The sequence below is a fragment of the Phyllostomus hastatus genome, unplaced genomic scaffold, assembly GCF_019186645.2.
Source record: "Phyllostomus hastatus isolate PE091 unplaced genomic scaffold, TTU_PhHast_1.1 phas_scaffold_12, whole genome shotgun sequence".
NCBI lineage: Eukaryota > Metazoa > Chordata > Mammalia > Chiroptera > Phyllostomidae > Phyllostomus > Phyllostomus hastatus.
The window spans coordinates 8,132,597-8,158,407 of NW_025334007.1; the positions used below are offsets into that span (position 1 = coordinate 8,132,597).

The 25,811-nt window shown below is 43.4% G+C and overlaps 1 protein-coding gene across 2 annotated transcripts in view; it reads left to right on the forward strand.

Annotated features, from left to right (window-relative positions):
- PCYT1B (phosphate cytidylyltransferase 1B, choline) overlaps nt 1-17,535 on the forward strand; it is a 108,281-nt gene extending 90,746 nt beyond the window's left edge. For both annotated transcript variants that reach the window (XM_045856060.1, XM_045856058.1), the window contains exon 8: nt 13,777-17,535. In XM_045856060.1, coding sequence (XP_045712016.1) covers nt 13,777-13,989 — 213 coding nt within the window. In that variant the 3' untranslated portion in view covers nt 13,990-17,535. The remainder of the gene's footprint in view (nt 1-13,776) is intronic.
- Nucleotides 17,536-25,811: the final 8,276 nt, after the last annotated feature.

Sequence of the window (25,811 nt, forward strand, 5' to 3'; positions counted from 1 at the left end):
CTTTCATTTGGCCCCGTAATAACGGGTGTTTTCAGTAACCACTTTTCATGTAACCACTCCAGGGTGTCTCTTACCTCAGTCCAATATGTGGCCTCCACTTTGGGCATCCATTAGCCTGAGTGACTTGAAGTTCATGCCACTTCCTTATTTAGTTCCTGCTCTACCTGACAATATGCTACCCGAAAGTACCCCAAGCCAGCTCTGGCCTCTGTTTTGATTTCTTGTTCAGAGCTCGAAGCCATATGGTAATCATTGAGTGTTATTACTGCAGAAGTGGGTTCCGTAGCTCATCCCAGGCTCCCAGTTGGAGAGGATACAAAGCTTGGGGGTAAGGGTGAACTGGGTCAGTGGCATCGTGCAACTTGTATTGTAAGACAAGACTAACTGGCTCTTGGATCAGGCAGGGGAGGAGACTGCAAAAGAAATGTATCTGCCTTGGTAGCTTTTGTTGGAACTTTTGTCTCTCATTGGTTGGGAGAGAGAGAAGAGGTAGGATTTTTCCCTGCATCTGTGCCCCTCATGCCCTGATTGCTGTTTTCCATGGCATGTACACATTGGCACAAAAGTCTTTGGAGACTGTGGCCACAATCTGAATCTTAAAACTGATAGAGAAAATGTCGAGGGTCTGTCTCTCACCTAAATTCTAAAGAAAAATCTGAATGAAAACTGTGAGAAGGGAAAAGAAAATCCTGGAAACCACCTTGTACTCCGTTGGTATATTCTGTTGTGCCCGCGCTTCCAGAGTAAATAACCAATATTGTTAACAGAGTTAATGAGGGTTCTATGAAAGAAATACTTCTACAGCTAACTTTCCCTTTCAAACAAAAAGAAATGATTCCATTTGATTTCCCTGATTTTAAGTAGCCTAGATTTCCTATTATGACATGAGAAGTCTCTAACAAAATCCACTTTGGTTTAATTATTTTATTGATGGGTTGTCACTCCTGCCTCTCTGCTCATTTGAGCTGGTTCATTATAGGATTATCTAAAAGTAAAACACTCAATTAGTAATAGAAAAAGAACAACGTTTGAAAAGTTTGAAGAGATGCTTTGCTTAAAGCCTAGCGGCCTATGAGTAATTGTAAAGGTGGATATTGTAGGCCAACCACCTCCTATTGGCTGAGTCTGCAAGGGGCTGCTTGAACCCTTGTTGACTTCTAGAAAGAATGGAGGAGCCATGCGCTGTATTCCTTTTCATTTTCCCTGGGCATGTTACAATGTTCACTCGGATCGGTTTGATGCATAGGACATTATTAAGGTCCTTGCGTGTGCACGGTACTAGGGAAGGGCATGAAGACAAAATACAGACCTCATTGTCTGGTATTCCATGATCTCTGTAACATAAAGCCTGAGGTTTCCCATCAGTCTGGCGTGTAATTGAATAGTTCACATTTTTCACAACTAATTTTCAGGCTCTGAAGAAATAGCTAGTGGTTCTTGAATGAAACCACGTAGGCATTAATTTGCTTATGGGGATTCAGAAATGTGTCTTTGCTGTGAAGCTCTACTATTGTAACTCAAGGGGACGTGTGTTTTCTCCATCTGCAGTGAGCAAAGGCAGGGAAGGAATATAATTCCATGGAAACTCTATGTAGATCCTAGTCATTTCAGGCTCCCAAGGAAGGCGAAGTAGTAGCTGGAACTGTTCTAGGGGATCTGGTGACAGTGAGCTGAGGTGATTTTTAAGAAATGAAACCCAGTTTAGAGACTGGAGATTTTTCTCCTTAAAACTTGCTATTAGTGTCAAAACTGTTATTAACATTAATTTACCATATCAGCCAGACTTAGACATTACTTTTTTCTGTTGACATTAAAAGTACAGGAATAGTTACAAGGATGTTCAATGCCAAGATAAGTAATTTGCTTTTCATGAATATGCTATTATTATAATAATTCTTTATTTGTGGATTTGGGACTGGAACTCATTTCTTAAAATAGAGGATCTACATTATCTGAAAATACAGTACTGGTACAAATAACCCAAACTTGAAAGGGCAGAAAATAGAAGGATTTAAGGTTCAAAATTGGGTACAACAGGATTGTTATATGTAGCTTATAGTGGGTATTCCATAAATGTTTCTGGGTTGAATGAATGGATGTGTAATGAAGACCTATTCATAGAAACTCCCAACATCTGCAAAGGATATGGTGAGGCCCCCATCTTCCATCAATCTATATTGATCTATATATACAGCAATATATACAAATAGATATGGTGCTGGATACAAAGCTTGGTTCCAACTTGGTGTTTGGTGGATCAAATTTAGCAGGCAGACTTGATTGGCTTGGCCCTCAACAATGTTTTAAAACTTCTATGAGGGAGGGCACAAACTCGCTAACTGCGGTGTCCACACCACGCCCCACTGTTCCTCCTGCTACCTCCTCTAGACTGAGTCACATATTTATGCTGTCCACCTGTCTTTAGGGAATATTTGTGTTTATTCCTCATGGCATAGAGTCTTTAGGTCTCCCCAGATGACCTCATATTTGATAGCAAAACCATGATATAAAATGCAGACCCTCACATTCCATCTGAGCGAAGAGTAGCGGTGGTGGTAGTCATGATGATGATGATGATGTTACTGCCTAGAGCGGCGGTGTCCAACCCATGGCTCGTGGGCCACATGCAGCTCGGGATGACTATGAATGTGGCCCAACACAAAATTGTAAATTTACTTAAAACATGATGAGGGGGGTTTTGTGTGATTGCATGTCACAATGTATTTAATGTGTGACCCAAGACAACTCTTCTTCTTCCAGTGTGGCCCATAGATGCCAAAAGGTTGGATACCCCTGGTCAAGGTTGTATAGCAGGATAAACTCTTTTTCCAAAGTCCTTTATATCTACTCTACCCATTTGTAACCACGCAAGAAGGTAGTATTACAGCTGTGTTCTAGATAAAGGAACAAAGGCCTAGAAAAATTGTGAAGCTTTCCTTTGGTCTCACAGGAGTTTGGATCTATTGGGATGGAGTTCAGGGCCAAGCCACCTTCTCCCAGCCAGCACTGTGTCCTTCGTGATAGGAAATGTCCACAGGATGCAGTCACTTTGCTTCACTTCAGAGTGTGGCTTTGTGGAGAAACTGAGGTCTCCCAAAAACCTCTCTAAGGTTTTGTGACAAAGCCAGTTGCCAAAATGGTACTTTAGGCCAGGTCATCTAGATTCAGGAGAGGTACTGTTGGCCTTCTTCCTAAGCAAGTCAAGATCATGATGTCCATGGCTGTATTCGTAATCTATTGGTGTGTAATCAATTACCTCCAAAACTTAGTGACTTAAAAATAACAAACACTTCTTTTTTGGTATATTTTATTGATTATGCTATTACAGCTTTCCCAGTTTCTCCCCTTTTACCCGCCCCCTGCCCTGCACCCCCAGCCCACCAACATTCCTCCCCCTTAATTCATGTCCATGGGTTATACATATAAGTTCTTTGAGTCCTCTGTTTCCTATACCACTTTTGATCTCTCCCCATCTATTTTATGCCTACCAATTATGCTTCTTCCCTGTATCTTCCCCCCATTCCTCCCCACTGAAAACCCTCCATGTGATGTCCATTTCTCTGATTCTGTTCCTGTTCTAGTTGTTTGCTTAGTTTTTGTTTTTGTTGTCTTTTTTAGGTTCATTTGTTGATAGTTGTGAGTTTGCTGTCATTTTACTCTTTGTGTTTTTTATGTCCTTTTCTTAGATAAGTCCCTTTAACATTTCATATAATAAGGGCTGGGTGATGATGAATTCCTTTAACTTTACCTCTCTGGGAAGCACTTTATCTGCCTTTCCATTTTAAATGATAGCTTTGCTAGAGAGAGTCATCTTGGATGGAGGTCCTTGCCTTTCATGCCTTTGAATACTTCTTTCCAGCCCCTTCTTGCCTGTAAGGTCTCTTTTGAGAAATCAGCTGACAGTCTTATGGGCACTCCTTGGTAGGTAACTGTCTCCTTTCCTCTTGCTGCTTCTAGGATTCTCTCTTTATCTTTAATCTTGGGTAACTTAATGATGATGTGCCTTGGTGTGTTCCTCTTTGGATCCAACCTCTTTGGGTCCAACTTCTTTGGGACTCTGGGCTTCCTGGACTTCCTGGAAGTCTATTTCCTCCATTTCTTATCTCACACATTCTATGAAAGATGGGAATCAGGAAGCAGCTTAGCTGGACAGTTATGATTTAGGGTCTCTCATGAAGTCTCAGTCAAGATGTCAGCTGGAGCTGCAGCCATCGAGGGCTAGAGCATCCTCTTCCACACTCACTCACGTGACTCTTGACTGGATACCTCAGTTGCTCACCACATGGGCCTTTGTACGAGACTGCCTAAGTGTCCTCAAGATGTGACAGCTTCCTTCTCCCAGAGTGAGTGACAGAGGAAGAGTGACCCAGACAAAAGCTATAGTCTTTAAAAATATTTTTTTAGAAATGTTTCAATTACAGTTGACATACAATATCACATTAGTTCCAGGTGTAGCACAGTGATGAGACATTTATATGCCTTAGGAAGTGATCAGCCCAAGTAAGTCTAGTACCCACTTGACACCAAACAGTTTTTGCAATATTATTAACTATATATGCTCTAATTCTATATCCCCATGACCATTTTTATAACTGGCAATTTATACTTCATAATCCCTTCACTTTTTTCACCTACCCCTCATCTGGCAGCCATCAGTTTGTTCTCTGAATCCATGAGTTTGTTTCTGTTTTGTTTGCTGCCTGGGTTGGGGGAGGGTTCAACAAAGGAGACAGCTGTCCTGACCCCTGCCCCTTCAGCCCTCACCCTGAAGGTAGTCCATTCAGTTCCTCCCTTATGTCCCTGTCACCTTTCAGCTGCTGCCCCTGCACTAGAGACCAAAGCAAGTGAATTTGTGAGCAAGCGAGTCTGTGTGCAATCCCGTCAAGAGGATGCCTCAGTCTGTAGTAGCCCTCCATCTCACTCGGATGCAGTCTCCACTGTCTTTCACAGCCAGGTGTTATGGGACCCTTCTTCCCAGCACTGGCACCCTGAGCTGGGGAGCCCTTGCTCCTCAGGGGGGACCTCTGCAGGGGGAGGAGGGGGATATCCCTCCTCCCTCCTAATTCTTAGTCACCGCATTATGGATGTGGGACCTGCCCATTCCGCACCTCCACCCCTCCTACCAGTCTGGATTTGATCCCCTAGTTATAGGACTCCTGTATAGGACTCCTGTTCAGCTCGTCTTCAGGTGGTTCTCAAAGATGTTATTCTGTAATACAGTTGTCATTGTGATTTGATCATGGGAGGAGGGGAGCACATGTTTACCTACTCTGCCATCATGACTTAAAGTCCAAAAAGCTATGTAGTCTTTTATGACTTAATAAGAGGTGAGAAACATCATTTCTGACATATGCTATTGGTCACAGAGACTGATTCTGGTATATTTGGAGAGGACAATAAACAAGGATGTGAATACCAGGAGGTGGTACGGCTATCTTGGCAGCTGGCTAGCATAATTGCTTTTGAGAATTTGAGGCAAGCTATCTACTTCTCAATCACTATAATACATTATCTGTTCCCATTTATTTAGTCTGATTGGTGGATGATCAGAGCACAACATATTTTTCAGTCTCATTACCTACCACTCTACTTATTTATTAGCTACAGTCACACTGCATAAAGATGTTTCAGTCCATGACGGACCACATATATGATGGTGGTCCCTTTAAGGTTATCATGGAGCTGAAACATTGCTGTCACCTAGTGACAACATAGCCATTGTAGCACAATGCATTACCCATGAGTTTGTGGTGATGCTACTATAGACAAACCTACTGTGCTGCCAGTTGTATGAAAGAATAGCATGTACAATTACTCACGGTATATAATACTTGACAATGGTAATAGATGACTATGTTACTGGTTTATGTATTTGCTGTATTATGCTTTTGTCAGTACTTTATAGTCATTCTAGTTATAAAGTTTGCTGTAAAAGAGTATGCTGTGTTATACCAGCAGCAGCCTCATATAGCTCATGTTGATTGGTCCCTTGATTATGTTATTTTCTCTTGCACTTGACTTAATCTAGTGTCTTGTTGTAACATGCTGTACAGGCCCATAGCCTAGGAGCAATAGGCTATACCATAGAGCCCAGGGGTAGTAGGCTACATCATCTAGGTTTGTGTAATTGTACTCTGTGATGTTCACATAACAACAGAATTGCCTAATGACATTTCTCAGAATGTGTACTTGTTGCTAAGTGATACATGACTGTTGGTGCTTGATTCTTGTAAACAGTCTTGACTCATACTCAGAAGATAGCCTATAACTCAAGCAGAACTACAAAGGGAAGCCTTCCCAACAGACATTTGGCATTACCTCTCTTTGGGAGAGTGTCTCTTTGAAATACACTTTGTGTCAAGGGAGGGGCTTTAAAGACACCAAATTTTGAAGCTTGGTTGCTATATTGGAGGCAACGCTGTTCACTTTCAAGGTATCAAGTGTCAAGGAGCCAGGATTGAGGAAGGCTAAGTCAGCTTTCAGGGTTAGATTTTTGGGGTAGGGACTTCCTAGAGAAAGTTTGTTGTTTTTGTTTGAAGTGTCTGAATTTCCAGAGCAGACACACTCTCTTTATAAACATTAGCACCCCAACCACACATGCTGTTTTTAAAAAAATTACGTATCATTTTGAATGATCTGCCACTCCATCCCTTCATTGACTGAACCCAGAGAATCACTTTCTATTTGAAATGAAAGTGGGTCTATTCTAGCTTACCACGTGAACACAGACCCTTTCCTTGGAGCACCAGGAGGGAATGACCTTAAGTCAGGTGCAAGTTCCTAGTTCATCCTGGACCTCAAACACCCTCTGCCCCAGTCCGGTCACCTTGGCAGATCCCTATGCCAACCAAACAGGCCTTTGCCATCTGATGTATAAGATTATCTTTTTTTAAAAGACTTTGATGGTGTGTTTGTTTTCTGGAAAGAGCAGATTTACATGATCCGAGGTCTACTGGTGCTTGCCAGATGCCAGGGGTCGGGGTGGGTAAAGTGCATGAAGGGAATCAAAAGGTACAGACTTCCAGTCCTAAAATAAATAAGCCTTGGGGACGCAAAGTACAGCATGGTGACTATATTGAATACTGTATTACATATTTGAAAGTTGCTAAAAGAGTAGATCTTAAAAGTTCTCATCATACAACATTCTATAACTGTGTACGCTGACAGGTGTTAACTAGCCTCATTGTGGTGATCGCTTCACAATATATACAAATATTGAATCATGTTATACACCTGAAAGTAATATATGTCAATTATGCCTCAGCTAAAAAATAAATGTGAGCATAGACTTTCTCCTCTGTTTACTCCTGTATCCGCAAGGTTTAGATTAATGCCTGTATCATACATAGTGTGCTATTAGTAAGTATTTGTTGAAAGAATGAATCTTTGGTCAGTTTTCAGGTTCTTCATGCCAGGAACATCCTCCATAATTTGTAGTAAACAAAATGTTTCTTTTCAACTTCTATCATGGAAATACTCTACATCATGCTAGCAAAAAAAAAATTCCCATTTCATGTGTGTTGATATAAACACACATATATAATGGGATATTATTTCTATTTTGTTTGTCCATTTACCCATTGGTGGACATTTGGATTGTTTCCACCTTTTGGCTATTGTGCCACCTTTTGGCTGATATAAACGTGGATGTACAAATATCTGTTAAGTACCTACTTCAGTTCTTTAGGGTATATACCCAAAAGTGGGATTGCTAAATCATATGGTAATTCTAGTTGGGTTTTTTTTTTTTTTTTAGGAAGTACCATACTGTTTTCCATAGTGGCTGCACGATTTTATATTCACAACATAATACAAGACGGTTCTAACTTTTCTATCTTATCTAGTACTAGTTGGATTTTTTGGTATTTTTATAATAGCCATCCCAGTGGTACTACTCATTTTAAAGAATGTTTTCATTTTGAGAAAATAAATATAAAATTCAGTTTGTGGATTTGAATTAGGTCTCCCACTTGAGCCTTTTTGACAGTAGTTTTAAAATTTTGCCTTCCAACGAATGTACAAGTAAGACGTGAATAAACATGAAAAGCTTATTATGAAAGTGGCTAATTACAGAGAGTCATGAGAATGGGCTCATTGCCTGGCTGGGGAGCCTTGGGATAAGGTCCTTCGCCTCTCAGCCACCTGCTAGGGTTACTGGGAGAATGAAACTGTTTTATATTTAAAACCCTTTACAGTGCCTGGCAGGCACATGTTATTAGTTGTTTATTGATTTGGCCACAACTGAAACTCTGCTTGAGTTCCATTGTTTACCAGAGGTCCAAACCAGATGTAACTAAAATATTTTTCATTTCTTTTTTTTTTTTTGGCAGATATGGTGGAAGGTATCTGAAATACTGAAACCTTTAAAGACATTTGTCATGCCATTTACTGCCTCAGTAGATGTTAAGATCTTCTTAAAAGGAAAAGCTTTGTAGGAGGGGGAAAATACTTTCATATGGACAGGACTCTACATGGGACTATTTTCTTGGGAGAAAACTTTATAAATGGAAACTTCTTGATACAGTAGAAGCCTGAACTTAAATACCTTTTCTCTTTGAAAACGCCATGCCAGGGTCTTCACTGTTTGTTATATTTTAAAGTGCTTTTCTTCCCGGGAAGCTCATTACAAATTGTCTCCTGACCTAATTCAGCTCAGCTACTTTGTAGGGGAGCTGCCCTTCACAGTGCACCAGTAACAGATCAGAGAGCCTGCAAATTGAGACCCAGAGTTATTGTGCACAGATACCGCCTTTTATGAAGTGTGACACCATTGTTTATCATTAAAGGTTCAAATGATTTCATCCCCTTAGGCGGAATGTTCTCAGTTATGAGCTTGAGTCAAATACAGTAGACAAGTTGTAGGTTCCTTAGAAAGTGGGCTTCTAATGGAAATGCTGACAATCCATTAAAAGCAGGAGGGCTAATGGGTGCTACTAAAATTATACTTAAAGATTATAGTAATAAAAATACGTATTTTAAAGTGCACGCTGGAAGTTCAAGGATTTTTTTTTATGTTGCTGTTAATAATACGCCACCCTATCCTTTTGGCATTTGATTTTGTGTCATAAATGGGCTTAAGCTATAGCATTTGTTGTGTTTGATTCTGAGAGGAGTGGGGCATTTTGGCAGCATTATCAGTATCTTTAATGGAAGGTGAATAATTGGTGTGCTTGCAGAATGGTGGGATTTTTAAATCTGGAATTAATCTTAGTGATCAGTAAATCATCACTATTATATTTGCTAGAGGAGACTCAAGAGTCTAGAGAGTAATGGGCTAGCTACAGCTTATAAAGGGAAAATGAGTGCTGGGGGGCATGGATGGTGTGCCTGGGGCCTTAGTATTTTCTCACTTGTGTCACTGTAGCAGCATCCTTCAGTCTAACCTTGCTAAAGTCTTCTCTCTTTCTCCCTGTTATTACTGCTTTTTTATGATGATAAAAGTAATATATGTTCATTACAGAACTACTAGGAAATAGAGAATAAAAAGAGACTAAAAGTCACCTGCAGGCTCAGCACCCCAGAGTTGTCACTGTTAATGTTTTGGGGGTGTTACCCTAATCTTTTTTCCCATCTACACGTACAGGGTGGGGCAAAAGTAGGTTTCCAGTTGTGAGTACACGAAATAGTTTATTCTGGAATTATTTATGAATTATTTTCATAATAATTTTATGAAATCTGAAAGCCTGGCCATAATACCTATATCAACAACTGTAAACCTATTTTTGCCCCACCCCTGTATATAATACCTTTTACAAAATTGGGATCATGCAGAACACACTGTTCAAAAATCATTTTTATTACTTTGTAATAGCTCATGAACATTTTCTCACACTATTAAGTATTCTTTAAGGACTTGATTTTCATCAGCTGCTTAGTACAACCTCTGAGTTGTGCAAGATCTCTCTCATCTATTTAGGGAGTTTTCAGATTTGTGTGTTATGACACGGCACTGAATACCCAGGTACAGAATAAATATTTACATCCATCTCTGATTATCTCTCCAGGAAAAAAGTTTTTGCACCTATTTCCAAATTACCCCTCAGGAAAACACTCTTTTCCCTTGTGCTAGCAGGAACATGAGTGCGATCTTTTCTCTGAACTGTCACCAACCCTGGCCATTGCAGATTTTTAAGATTCTTGGGAGAGTGACATGAACAAGATGGCGACATGGATCATTATGGACATGGCTCCCCCTCACAAGAAGTAACAACTAGTCATGGACGAGACACTCAAGGAGAATCCTAGAACACATGGGTGAGGCTTAAACACCCTCTACACCACCAAGCCCTAGACTGGCCACATTAGAAAGGTTACAGGGGCAGCCGTCCACCCTGACTGGCAAAGCGCCATGCCAGGAGGTCTCCCCTGAACCTAGGGTTCCCTCAGTGGGAAAAGAGAGCCCGGGGCAGACATCTAGCTCCCCCATCATTGTAGGTCACTTCTTGGGAGCCCCCAATCCATCTCGCCCCACATCTCGAATCTACAGGGCCTGACCAGCAAATCTGCTGGTTTGGACTAGGACTTGGGTGCTGCAGGTCTGCCAGGATCAGAGTACTGATTGTTTCAAGCCCCTTCTCTGCCACAGTCTTTAAGATCTCCAAAGATAAAAATGAAACGGGAAAAAATTTAAATTGCAACCTTGAATCTTCCCCTCCATCTCCCTCAACACCCTCCCCCACAAAAAAAAGAAAAAAACAACAACAAAGAGGGTAGCATAAAACTGACTGGTAATGGTCAATACATAGTCAAATTTAGATTCTCTAATGTGGTAATGGTGATATGTAATTCACTCACGATTCTTATGTAAAAGCTAGAACACGTAATAAAAATAACCAGAACTGCAATAAGCTGTTACCGTTTACACAATAAAAGCATACGTTAACTGTAACATCAATAACCTGAAACGTGAGGGGGAGCAGAAGTGAAAGCATGAAGTTTAGGAATTTCATTGAAGTATCAGTTTAAAATAGAGTGTTATAATGTTAAGCTATTCAGTGTAAGCCTGGTGGTAACCACAAGGGAAAAACCTGTAGTAATTACACAAAAGAACATGAAAACACGGAACTGTACACCTTCCACTTACAAAGTGCCATATGTCAACTATATCTGGAAAAAAATTTAAGTTGGGAAGGTTAAAATATCCTTAACAACCTAATATATACAAAAATCGCACTTTAGTCATTTTACATTTGTTTGTTTACTAGTCATGCCAAACAATTTTTATGGTTCATTTTTAGGTCTTGTGAATTGCCTGTATATGCCATAGGCTCCTCTTTCTATGAAGTCTTTTTACATTTTCTTTATTTTTAAGCTTTGTTTATATACTAAGACCCACAATTTATAGTTAAATGTTCCAAAATTTTTCCATGTTTTCCTTTTTCTTTTTACCTATTTCATGGTGCCTTTTTTTTTTTAGGTTCAGAAATTTTTACTTTTTACTTTTTATTATTTTTTATCCTCACCCAACGACATGCTTATTGATTTTAGAGAGAGGGGAAGGGAGGGGGAGAGAGAGGGAAGGAAGCATTGATGTGAGAAGGAAACATGGATCCGTTGCCTCTTATACACGCCCAGACTGGGACTGAGCCCAAGACCTTTCAGTTTACGGGATGACGCTCCAACCAACTGAGCCACCCTGGCCAGGGCAAGGTTCTGAAATTTTTATATAGCCAAACACTAATTTTTTCCTTTATGGTTTCTTTCCTTGCTTTTATGCTCACTCCCAAAGATAGTTCTAAAACACCAATTTGAGCATACCCCTGCCTTGACTGAAGTCTTCCAGGGACTTCTGGGGGGAAAAAAAATCCAACCTCCTCCTTGGGTTCCAGTCCCAGGCTACTACCACTCAACAGGCACTCATCCTCAGTATTCTCTACTTGGCTCCCTGCACCAGCACACGGCTCCCTCTCCACCCAAGCCCCTCTTCCCGAGCATGACTAAAGCCCCAGCTCAGACTTGACCACCTCCTGTACAGCGCCTGCTCCTAAGAGGGTTTAGTAGTGGGTTGTAAAATGAATAACTCAAACAGTAACAAAGCCCAAAATAACTAATAGGAGAATTGATTCTGAGGGTCAGTTTAGGATCAAAAGATTGGACAGAGCTGCTGAGTCTTGGTGACAAGCGAAGGAAAGAAATGAGGAAAGAGCATGGGCAGGGTGCTCAGAAGTGGATGGAACAGAGTTGGGGGAAGGGGGCGTGCCACAGGCAAAGAGCAGAAGGTTACAGTTGCTGGCAGCTCTGGGAGGCCTGACACACAGGGGCTTGGGGCTATGACTGGGCTCCCCAGAAGGGCAGTGCCAGGGAAGGGCTCAGTCCCCAAAGCACCAGGCAACAGTCACCTGAGGGCCCAGATTGGAAAGTCTATTTTACCCCCAAACCTCCTGCACAAAACCCCCCAGTCCCCTGTACCAGCAAATGCCATCGCTGACTTTCCAGTTTCACAGGCTAGGAACTGGAATCGCTTGATTCTTCTTCCTCCCACACCCCACATCCCATCTGTCAGCGAGTCCTCTTGGCTCTGCCTTCAATGTGTGGCCAGACCACATTACTGCACGATTCTATTTAGATGATATTTCAAAACCACAGAACAGAAACCAGGTCCATTGCCAGAGGCTGAGGGAGGGGGTGCCTAGAAACAGTCCCAAGGGAACTGGGCACTGAAGGAACATTCCTGTAATTTCTTTGTGGTGGTAATCACACAACTGTAGGCATTTATCAAAACTCACAGAACTGTATGCTGAAAAGTTTAAGTAAATGATATTGTAACAAAACTGTGGGAAAAGAACATACCTGGACTCCCAGAATTTCTCAGCACCCTCATGGCCATCACCTTGGTGCAAGGTGCCACCACAGACCTGGATTCTTGTTGCAGAGGGCTCCCAGCTGTTCCCCCTGCCTTGTCCTCATCCGCTGTAGTCTGCTGCCAGCACAGCAGCCAGACTGGCCCTTCAGAACAAAAGTCGGCTTGTTACTCTCTTGCTCAGAACTACAGAGGTTTCTCTTCTCCTCAGAGTAAAGGCCAAAATTCTCACATGGCCACCAAGACCCTACATAACACAGTTCTCCGTGACTTTTCTGGTGACCTGCCTCTAACCCCGCCCCCCATACCCTTCCTCGCCCAGGTGTCTTCACTCCAGCCCCTATAGCCTCCTTGTTCATCCTTGCACATGAACCGTATGCTCCCCTCTTGGGCTCCTGTCTGGAATGCACCTGCTCCTAATCGCCCTGCACGTGGCCTTCTCCCCCATCTCTTTCAGGTCTTTGCTCAAGTAGTGCCTTCTCAGTGTGGCCTCCCCTGAGCCCTGTTTACAACCGCAGCCCACGTGTCCTCAGGCTCACATCCCTCTCTCATCGTTTTCCTTGCTATCCTATCATTTTAGTTTTCTCACAGACCACAGTTCCATGTGACACACTACATATTTTGTGGATTTGGTTTGTGACATTCTCCTTCATAGTCTTCTGGTACCAAGGACACTGCTATTTGCTTGGCAAACACTAGACTCTCGCTTAGATTTTGTAAATGGAAGAGAAGGCGGCATGAAGGAAAGCACGCTGGGCACCGGCAGTGATGTATCCTGGTGTGTCAGCAGCTCCCTGGGCCTCAATTTCACACAGCTCCTCCAGAGAGAGAGTCTTGGCCCACACGGGCTGTAGTACAAGTCTGCACGGGAGGGCAGGCGTTTGGGCCGGTGGCTCCCCTTCCCGCCTTTCCTTTCTGTTTCGCTGCCATCTCAGATGTCTCAGCTAACAGATGCCTTCTCTCCAATTTCTCTCCAGAAGCAGATGTTCCAGGAGAGGAGTAGCCGGATGCTGCAGGCCCTGTCCCCAAAGCAAAGCCCTGTGAGCAGCCCCACCAGGAGCCGGTCCCCTTCCCGCTCGCCATCGCCCACCTTCTCGTGGCTCCCGATCAAAAGCTCACCCCCCTCCTCACCCAAAGCTGCCTCAGCCTCCATCAGCAGCCTGAGTGAGGGGGATGAGGATGAAAAGTAAAGGCTGCTGGCAGACTACAAGAGCCACACCATGCGGGCCAGGGAGGAGGGCAGGGACACTGGGGGTGCCTGGGTGGTGTTTAAAGGGTAATAGTTACAGGAGCTGCAGCTCTGCAGGGAGACCCTGAGCTCTGTTACGGGAAGGCCTTGGGACCAGCTCTCCCTCATTCTCCACTCAGCCCAGCACCTGGGCTCTGCAGGGAGGTTTCCAGGCAGACAAACTATACAAACCTCCTTAGCATCACTTAGAATCACTCTACTTTAAGGAAAGATGCAGAGCACCTCTGGGAGTCTTGCACCAAGTGGGGTGCCTTCTGCTTTGGTCCTTATACCTACCCCCACCACGTGCACCACCTGTGGAAGCGGCTGTTCCCTCAACCTGCTACTTCCTGCTCCTAAGGGCCCTGCACGTTGCCTCCTGCCACCTGAGCTCTGCCATAATAAACCTGTCACCAACAGAAACAGTTGAGTCCAAGGCAAATGCCAACCTACTCACTTTAGGCACTGCAACCTGACATTGCAATGTATCACTTCTTTCCAGTTCCAGAAATGTGGTGCATAAACGAAGGTTTGCTTCAGGCCAGATATATAAAAGGTCATCTACTGTGGCCCTTAATTTCTTATTCAGAGGACAATTTTGTCAAGGAGAGCACCACGTAAGGCCTAATGTGCTCCAGGTTGTCCCTTCTCATCGATTTAACTTGTTTTCCCAAACTACCTTAATCTGTGGGAAACTCGACAAAGAAAAATATCCTATATAACAAAGGAAGGAGGAGCTGCTTTGCTTTGGCTCCAAGTCTAGCAGATGGTAAATATCTCCTGAAGCTTCTCCTTACAGGATGCTGTTATGGAATGGCTTTCCCCATTTCTGACCAGTTAACAGTTTCATAGACCTCAAGTAACAGTTTGATGTACCAAACTATGTAGTATACCCATAGGGGGCGCTACTTGCACGTACCTGTTCTATGACATGCCATCCAGGGTGCAGACCATAGGCAACCTGAAAATGTAGTTGGAATTTTACAGTATACTCCTTTCCTGCTCTCTAATAACCCTGCTGAAGTCCTTGGTGTTAAGGACTAGCTGGTTCCATTGTGACTCTGGCACTTTTTTCCAACAGCTCATCCTGGATTCCTGTAGAACTGGCTTGGACCAACCAGGAAATGAGTTGTGGTGTTCTCATGGCCTCCGTCCTATGTTTGAGTGAAGGGAGGCTCTGAAGAGTTTCAGAGAGCACTGTGGGAGCCTCGGTTCTGAGCTCAGCATCTGAACGGACTGGGGAGGGCTGTAGTTATCCTGGCCCTAGGTTTGCCCAACAGGATGCAGACCCTAAGCATTCCTGCTGAGTTGTTTGAAGTTACTGCCCCCTCATCACAGGAAGGAAGTGAGCGGGTAGATTCGAGGGGTAGAACCACACACACTCTTGGGTAAAAGGGGCACCACCCAGCTGTCCCATTGAAGCCCGAGACAAGAGGCCTGAACCAGCAACTTGTAGGCAGAGCCCAGCATTTCTTGTGACAGAAACACCCCTTTCCAGAGGCCCTGGGAACCGGCCTTCTGCGTGACAAGTGGGGCAAGCAGTGAAGGAAGGTGGCGTGTCTTTCCCCCTCGTGTTGGGGTTGAACTACCTCCTTGTCCACCTGGAGATGAGTGGTGTTTATTGGGAAGTGAAATCATAGGGCTAAACTGGCTCAGAGTGCCCTTGTTATTGGCACTTCCTCCAGAATTCTGTCAAGCACTCATGTGGGACAGAGAGCTGGCAGGAACATGGCACATGAGAAGAAAATTTTGCAGTCAAGGCCTAGAGCATTGCTGTGCAGACCGTGCAAGGTCCATTTGGTGGTTCTCTTTCGTCATGCACTCAGGGGAAAGTGGGCACATGTGCCTGCCACTTTAGTTGGGCAAGCCTTACAACAGTGAGAGGATGAGGAGACCAGCTGGGCAAAGCAAGGTGGTGAGAATAAGGGAAGAGGAAAAAGGTGCCTAGAGAGAGGCCCAGGGCAGACAGATCTACTTTTACCTGAATCCTGCTCTGGAGCAAATCCTGTGGGATGGATGTATCAGGCTGATTGTAAGTTTGCAGGCCTTTATACCCCATACTGACAGGTGCCACTTAGGTGACTCAGATTCAGGGCCATCAAAGCTGCCAATTATGGGAAATGGCCAATGCCTGGGATATTCCAGAGATGGGCCAAAACAACCCACAAGTGGATTCTAAATATCACCTTATGTCCCCCTCCTGACCTCTAGCAATACCTCCTAAGGCTACAAGACTACTGAGAAGGAATGGGGGGGGGGATTCTGCCACCCAACATTTGATGCTTTCTGGCCATCAGTTTCTCTCAGCCACTCTCTCGTCCCAGGAGGAGGTGGGGTTGCTTTCTTTGGGCCGGCCAGTCAACAGTAATGGCCCAGACTGAGTGAAGGCTGCAATGGGAGATGTACAAGCTTAGGGAGGTTAGCATTAATGACAAAAAAAGGGAGGATTCTTTAGCTCCAGGCAGGGAGGGAAGCTTCGGACTGAGGACGAGAGCACACCATGTAGGGTTCTGGAAGAGAGCAGGTTAAATGACGATGGGCTACAACAGGGCTGAAAGAAGGTGGGGGTGGGAGAGTAGTTAATCTCAAGTGGCACACACCCCCTAACAGGTGAAGAAGGAAGGCCTCCTTTCACGGACACCCAAAGTTAGTGGGTACCCATGTGGGATGTGGGTCCCCTGTCCACCCCAGCTCCCCAATTTCAGAACTTCCCCATGAGCTGCCACACCCTCCTGGGAACCCTGAAATCAAATATTCACCCTTCCACCCTCTGATAACACGGGGGACTTGTAATGCCATGGTCACATTGAGCGGCTTGTTTGTGGAAAGCCAGCTCCCGTGTGCCAGGACCTTACAAAGGGGAAGGGAACCAACCTCAAGAAGAGTGACCCCAAGACTGAATTCTACCTTGTGACCTGCTCTGAGGGGAAGACACACAGCTGTGGGGCTGCAGTGTTGCTCCATGCCCTAGGCGGTGGTAACTGTGAGTCCGCCCTTGGAGGGAGGGACGGGAAGAGTGCAGATTTGTTCTCTCTCCATGTTCAGGCCTCATTTAGCTACCCAGCTGCACCCCGGGGGCAGGATGCAAGATGGCGGCACAGGCTCGGCTGAGCCCGATGAGCCCAAACAGCCGAGCGGTTCCCGTGCCTCAGGCACCCGCTCGGCACCAGTCTTGGCCATCATTTTTTTTTTTTTTTTTTGAAAAAGAAAATAAGCTCATAATGCGTTTGGAACTTTTCTCTAGACTTTAGATTTTTGTTAATAGCAATGTGTTCCGGGACAAAGCCATAAGAAGAGCATATATACTGTACCTATGAGACAAGATGACGATGATTCACCTAAGTTAAAGTATGACCTTAAGCCCAAGCATTTGCTCTGGTGCTGAATAATGAGAACTACTGGAATCAGCCCTCTATCCCACCCCAGCCCTTATGCTCCAAACCCATCCCTGCTCCCAAATGGAACACAGCATTTCCAACTGTTTGTAAATAAAGAGATTCAGAATTGCGCTTTTTCTTGTGGTTTCTCAAAAGTATGCAAAAATACATATGTAGCAGCTGTCCCGGCTCTGCCCAGCTGGGTCCCCAGCACTTGAGTAGGACTCGGTGGTACGCAGCACGGGGCAGAGTTTTGCCAAAGGGCCAGCAACTGACTTAAAAGCTAGTCAGGGACAGACCCTCCTGGAGGGGAGGCCACCTGGGGAGTCCAGTCAGGACCCTGGCTTGTAGGGGCCCTCACCGACTTGCTTTGTGACCTTGGCCAAACCACTTGTCTAGCCTCAGTATCTGCTTTTGTAGAACAAGGGGTTGGAGGGAATGATTTCTGAGGTCGTCTTTGCCTGGAAAGGCCTCTATATTTACAAGGCAATCTGCATTGCCCCTAAGCTTCTCCAGCTACAATGCTGTCACTGACCATGAGAAAGTGCTTACCTCTCACTAAGTGGGAAGCTGGAGAAGAGGTTGCCTGCCAGGTCCCTGGGGCCTTCACAACTGCCAACATCAGTAGCTGGTTTCACTCCTCACACTAGGGGCTGCACCGGACCTCGTGCTCCACCCACCTTTCTTAGATCTGACGATGCTTTTCACCTGTACCGAAACGTGCGGCAGTGGCCATTTTGAACTCTTTTCCATCTTTGGGGAAAAGCTCCTGCGATCAGCTGGAAGCTGATAAATGGGGATGGAGGTGCTAAATCAGGATCCCAAATGTCAACAATTAAGGCAGACCCCCCCCACACACACACACACAAACACATACCCTGCTCATGTTCTGACAATGTGCTCATGCCCTCCACGAGCCAAATTTAGGAGCTGCTATTAACTCCATCTGGTGATGTTTAGCTCTTAGAAATAACAACAGCTCTAACGTTAACCCTGACTCTAGGAGAAATAAAACCAGGCCTGTAGTCAGCAAAGGAATTCACTTAAAAACACAACACCTGTTATTCATAGACCATATGACTTGGCTTTGCCACACAGATCAAACACATTCTTGACAGGCTGTATTTAGAGTAACAGTTACAGGTTTTATTTTGACTTCCATGATACCTCAGAAATGTTTTCAAGGGCAAAACAATCAGTAGTAAGGCATAACCAAACTCTCATGTTTAAGAACTCTGACATTTGCCCCCAAAGAGAAATATCCTTTGTTAATAAATACAATACCTGAGGTTAAAAGGTACACTATCAAAACTGTTCACACATATACACCCAGAGTCCTCTAATATTGGAGTCCTCGTTGGCTATTGAAGCTGAATATTTAAGCCAGTTCTTTACGTATTCAGCAAGAGCCATTAGATGGAAAAAAAGACTCCCTCAGAGATGGTTTTCAAACAAAACATGACAGTTCATAAGCACCAAAGTATATCCTGTGATCAAATTCTTTAAGAAAGCATTGAGTAAAAACCAATAAATAACCAGTAAAATTTGAAAATATTAAAGGCATAAATATCTGTAGGTGCTAATTGATCTGTATTTTAGGCCCTCTTGAACTGCCATAATTTATATTCTAGAAAGCCCACTGTATTGGCTGAATCTCAGCTGCAAGTTGACCAAATGTGAGAAAAATGTTCAGAGTAGGGGTGGCTTGTATTGTCTCCTATAAGCAATTTTTATTCTCCTTACATTTATCATCTTTCTGGGAAGCATGGGGAAGGGGATTGATTTGCAGTTACTTTACTAATAAAAGCAGAATTTAGACATTACTAAAATATTTAATATATAACCTTCCATTCTTAAGAGTTAATCCATACCTGAAAGAATTGGGATACTTTACCATTTCCACAGGGGCCTTTTCAACTTAAGAACTTGTCACTCTAACATTTCCAAGTTCAAAGAAAACCTTTGAACATGCATGTGGCAGGAGCTGACTCATTACACAGCTTGAGGGGATAACCAGTGTTTCTCACCTGGAATCACGTTTCTAGTGCACAGGCACTGACAATATACTATTTACTAGCCTGACCACAAATCAACATTAACACAACTGAGTCTTGGATTGTTTTTCCACTTGTTTCTGTATCAGGTACCCAGGGATTAAGAAGAGATGACAGAAGTTGAATAGGTGTGTATTAGTTTCCTATTGCTGTAACAAATTAGTGGCTTCAGACAACACATTTATTTACAATTCTGGAAGTCAGAAGTCCAAAATGGATCTTTTTTTTAAGATTTTATTTATTTTTAGAGAGAGGGAAAGGAAGGAGAAAGAGAGGGAGAGAAACATCAATGTGTGGTTGTTTCTCACACCCCCCCTACTGGGGACCTGGCCCACAATCCAGGCATGTGCCCTGACTGGGAATTGAACCAAGAACCCTTTGGTTCACAGGCCAGTGCTCAATCCACTGAGCTACACCAGCCGGGGCCCAAAATGGATCTTACTGGACTAAAATTAAGGAGTAGGCAGAGCTGAATTCCTGTCTGAAGGCTCTGGGGGAGAACCCGTCTTCTTGAATTTTCCAGCCTTTAGAAGCCACTTGCATTCCTTGGTTTGTGGCCCCTTCCATTCTCAGAGCCAGCAATGGCCAGTCCAGTGGTTCTCACATCACATTACTCTGACACTTCTGCCTCCCTCCTCTATGTATAAGGACTGTTGTAATTACATTGGGCCCATCTGGATAATTCAGGAAAATACCCCTGTGTTACAGTCATCAGCAATATGCATTCCTTCTTGCCATGGAATACTACATATTCCCAGATTCAGAGGATTAGGATGTGGACATGTTCAGGGGTGGTACCTTACTCTGTGTACCATGAGATAATAGAAGACAGTGATCATAAGCACTTGAGCCTTCTTCTGGGTCCTGACAGAGTTGAGGAACAGTGACCCTCATGCAGGAGAAAATATACATGTTTTTCATTTAAACATTCCTACATCTACTTGTGATGAATCTGCTTAAATGTTTCTCTTGAGTCTTAAGAGAAGCACAGAATAGCTGTGAGTGGAGGTGTCTGACCCAAATATACATGCAAATTGATCCATGAGGAGAGGAAGTGACTAGGAATCGAACCGGCGACCCATTGGTTCACAACCCACTCTCCATCCACTGAGCTGCACCAGCCAGGGCTAAGGAAAGTCTTTGATCATTGGATGTGTTCCTGCTGAAACAAGCTCTGGAATACAGTTTCTGGCTACCAGGCAGAATCTGTTTCCTGCCTATTCTCGGCATTGTCTGGTAGGTGTCTTTTGGTTTTGGTTTGGTCCTTGCATGTTGACCGCAGTGTTTAAGCTGTGATTCACTTCCAGCTATCCAGTATGAAGGTACCCCATGCTCCTTTCTAGAGTAACTTATATTTGCATTGTGGCCTTCGACCTGCATTGTAACTTAAGGTTTAGCATACATTTCTGTCTTAAACATTCAATACACATTTGAGTGAGCTACTAGGTGCTGGGGATCCAAAGAATAAAGAGGACACAATCCTCACCCTCCACCCCAAGTTCAGTTCAGTACCTTGACTCTCAACTCTGGCCTCTCCTGACCTTCGACTTTACTGAGCTCAAGATAAATGGTTCATGTTTTCCTTTCTGCCAATTAGAATTTTCTGAAGATTTTATTAACTTAATAATTTCACATTATTTTATTGTTCACTTTTGGGTGGGATGCTCTAACTTTCCCAAAGTGCAAATGTTGCCAATTCTTACCCAGAGTAGGGGAAAATAGGAAAAGTAGGTTTTTTAAATAGATTTTCTTTTAGAAACCACTCATTGAGAATGCTGAATGCAGGAGATGGACAATGATACCCCTTAGCTAGGCCCATGGACAATAAGGCTCTGGGGGAGCTACCAAAGTCGTAAGGCGTTGGCACATGTTTTCCTTGAAGGCCTTAACAAACAGATGCGGGGCCTTTGCCTCCAATAGTTGAAACTCTCCCATTTGGACAGAACTGTTTTGCAGATGAGATGGTCATTCAAGATCTCACCCTAGATTCTTTGATTGCATGGTAGCTGGTGGGCCTCTCTCACCTGAATAATGGGGCATTACTTGCCCTTAAAAACTGTTATTTTGTTACCAGTTGAAAGCCTAGGAAAAGAACAGTTTTCATATAGGAAGTTATGTTCCAATTATTGTGCTAAGGTGACAACAATCATCCTTAACATCAAAATAATGACCCTAGTATTAAGTGGTTACTAAGGAACTGTGGAAAGCTTCTGCACCCATCACTGTTGTTGAAATCGTTAACATGGTTATTTTGTATGAGAACTGGCAAATTCTGTTTGGACAGGAATGCCAGCAAACAATACGAGTAGCATTAGTTTAGCTTAGAGTTCCCTGCACAGAAGGAAACAGCAAGGCTGCTTAGTTGCCCCAAATCCAAATTGACAAGGCCTCTTCTTTTATGTGTTTTCCAATTATCTGTTGAACAGAACATCCATAAAGTGGCAAGGATCCCAAGCCTGCTCTGTACCAGGAAGATGGTATTTGCTGCTGCCAGCATTTTAGACATTCTCAAAGGCTGGTTTGTGGTTTGGACTTTATCAGTGGTTTTCAACGCTGTCATACATTGGAAGCTCCTAGGGACCTCTCTCTCTCTTTTTTAATAAATGCTTCCCAGACACAGTCTGATAGAATGGATCTGAAATGGAGCCCAGGACTCAGAGATTCCAACAAGGCCAAGCTGAGACACCTGGGCTATAGTTAATGTTTCAACTCATAGAACAAAGTGAGCCTCTGAGAGAACTGGATTCAAAGAGATTGACAATCAGTGCCTTTTATAACAAAGGTAAGAATTGATCTACCATGCAACTATGAGGTGAAAATGTCTAAATATCATTTTGTTATTTTCTCATCCTGGAAGAGTATTATGTTGATGAAAGTGTCATCAATGGGCAGAGGGCAAAGGATTCACTTAAGACCAATATCTAGAAATGACAAAAGTGCTGTTAGGCAGCCAGCCCAGTGACAGGTAAAAATGGATGCTCCCTGTTAACTTAAAAAGCTTCAACAGAATGTAATGGCCGTGTATAGCTGCACTGTCCAATATGGTACCCATTAGCCACAAGGAGCTATTTATCAATACATTTTAATTAACACATTAAATTAAAAATCGGTTCTTCAGTTGAACTAGCCACATTTTAAGTGTTCTGCTGGCTAGTGGCAACTGTATTATACAGCACAGAGAACATTCTCATCATCACAGAGTTCTAGTGGTGGACGACCATCTACAGAAACCCTCCTATATGATGCCTCATAATTTACTTTTGTGATCAAAGAATACATCTATGTGTAATTACGAAGTGAACAGCTGACAATATCCGCAGATAATCATTTGTAAACATGCATTGTTAAGTCACTGGAAAGAATTTGAAATGAAGGACACGGAAGAGAAAACGTACTAAAGTGCAATGCTTTGCAGCAGCTTCATGGAAGCGCAGACTCTTGAGTCAGAGGGTCTCTTTATGAGGCTAAACTGTGTTCACTTTTGGAATTTCCAATCAGGGCAGGAGTGGCTGCTACCAGGACACTATTCCCCAGTTGTGAATGCTGTGCTAGCACAGCATTGACTTTTGGTGAAATACAGATGGATAATTTAAAAATTCTAACTAAAAACCACTGTCACTTGCAAGAGTCGTTGGTTTTGTATTTGGGCAAAATATATCACATGAAAACAGCTGATTAGTGATTTTAGGTTTTGTGTTTTAAATTTTTTAATATATTTTTCCAATTATAAGTTTATTTAGAAGGTCCTGGAGGTACAAAACGTGACCCAGCTGGGCTGCATGGGCTCAGGAAATAAGGTTAAGTGTCAAAAGAAGGGCTCTTAAAGCTTAGGAGAGAGAAAGGTAGCTTGCCTGGGGAGGGGAAGGAGGTAGGGAAAGACACTGGCTTGCTCCAGAGAGAGCGTGCCTAAAGAGGGCTATACAACATCAGACCTGGAAAGAACCTTGGAACCTCGAAGTCAACTCCCTCATTTTATTTTTATTTTTTACCTTCACCTGAGGACACTTTTTCATTGCTTTTAGAGTCAGATGAAAGGAGAGAGGAAGGGAGAGAGAGAAACATTGATGCAAGAGGGAAGCATTGATTGCATCCTGTATACACCTGGACTGGCTATTCTATGTGGCCAGTCTGGGGACTGAACCCACAACCTAGGTATGTGTCCTGACCAGGAATTAAACCCACAACCTTTCAGTTATGGGAATGATGCTCCAACCAACTGAGCCACACTGGCCAGGGCTCAATTCTCTCATTTTATTGATGAGGAAACTAGGGCACAGTTAACAGCTAGCTGGTAGCAGAACCAAGGCAAAGGTTGGTTTCCCAACATTACCACCACCCAAGAATCACATAAATGCAAGTTTCTTGCCGCAAATTGTGTGTGTGTGTTTTAGTGATAAACACACAAGACAGTAGTTATGTGGGTGTCAAATTTTAAAGACAGCCATTCACTACGGAAGCTTCAGTGAAAGAGCAACAATCACACATTGGAGGGTAACATGAAGACTACATCTCTTACTCAGGCAGCACATAGCTACAATCACGTGTCTTTGGAGGCACCGGGTTCTGGGGTTGGTGCGGCACCAGTTCCTCAGAAGAGACCATGGAACCAATAGCCCTTTCATTAAAAATTTCAAGTTTAACTTCTGCCAATTCCACATAGCAGCAGTTTGCAACTTGCACTTTTTAAAGCATGTCCCCAGGGTATTTATTACAATATCAGTTCCTAGGTTGCCACCCAGAGAATGAGAATCAGCAGAGCTGAGGCAGAGCCCAGGAATGTGCATGTAACCAGCATTTCACGTAACTCTGGTGTACCTGGTCAATGGCCAAAGCCAGTTTGTCCAGGACAGTCTGGTTTATGCCTGTTTACAGCATCCAGTGCTCTTTCTCACTGTCAAAGGTGTCCTGGTTTGGACAATGTATCATTTGGTCCCTCTTCCCTGATCCATGGACCGTATCTTGAAAAATACCACTCTTAATAGTTTACCATTAAACAGCTCCTTTATTTTGCCAATAGGATATTCCCCAAAAAGGCCAGTTCAATGTTCCTTGCTACAGAGAATCCAAATAACCTTATTTTTCCTTTGACTGATCATAAGAATTTCAGGATCCTTTGTCCATTCCCAGTAACTTGCAAAGGTGCTTGGTCACGTATTGAATTTCAGAAACCGAGCGAGTAGCAGGCAAAGCTTACAGGTGAGAGGGATAGACTACTGACCAGAGCTCAAGAAAAGACCACGCTGAAGCACAATGAATCACAACTGCCATTTTATTGTTCGATGATTGTGATACAGAATTGTCCATGTGCTGCAGGACTCGTTTGGCTATGACACACACGCTGCAGGTGGCTCCCCAACTCATGGAGAACATTATCTGAGTCACATACTTCTCTGGTCATGTTTTTCCAACAATCACAGCAACGAAACACTTTTCTCCACAGAGTGTGGAGCGACACATTAGCTCAAACCAAAGTCATCCTTCACTGATGACAGTGTGGACCAGCCAGGCCACAAAACAGCACGCGGTACAGGGGGTGGCTGGGCTTCACTCCATGAACCGCAAAGCAGCTACTGAGCACTGGACAGGTGCATACATTCATCACTGTAATTAAGCTGACAGGTGCACCAAGCGAACCAGGTCAGAGTTGCACTTATGGGTACAAACATTGTAATGAACTCATATTTCATACATGAGTTAATATTCTCCTCTTGTCAAATCTGTTCTCGTTCCCAGTTTAGAATCTGCTTTTGAGTTAAGGAGTTATGATGAACAATCGGCCAAGCAAGTAACTCTACATTTAAACACAGGGTTAGATGTGTTCACAATGGTGTATTTTAGTCCACCTTGACTTTTCTTATTTGGTTCAAGCATTCCTCAAGTATTCACAACTTGTATTCTGAATCTGGGAAATATTGAAGTTCCCAGCACTCGTGTACTTTTGTGGGGGTATGAACTTAGAGCAATAGATGGTAGATGTGTATATAAACCTGAAGTAGCAATCATAACATCAAGTGACTCTAAGACCAAGAACTCCACACAGATTAGGGTGAGCCAGAATGCTACAGTAGTATGTTCTATTCTTCTGAAACCTGTGTCATGTCAAGCAGAATGGACTCAAATACAGCTCCGAGTTTTCATTGGAGTGTAGCCTTCAGTTCTGGTTTTGAGAAGTTCAGCATGAGAAGAGAGCATGCTAATTGTTACAACAAACATAACAGAAACAAACACGGACGCAATATAACTCAATTCCTCCCACATGGAATCAAGTCCACATAAATTTTTAAAACACTCGGTACTTGACATTTTCTAGGAAAACCTTGCCTTGGTTGTCTACTGAGTCAAAATACATTTAG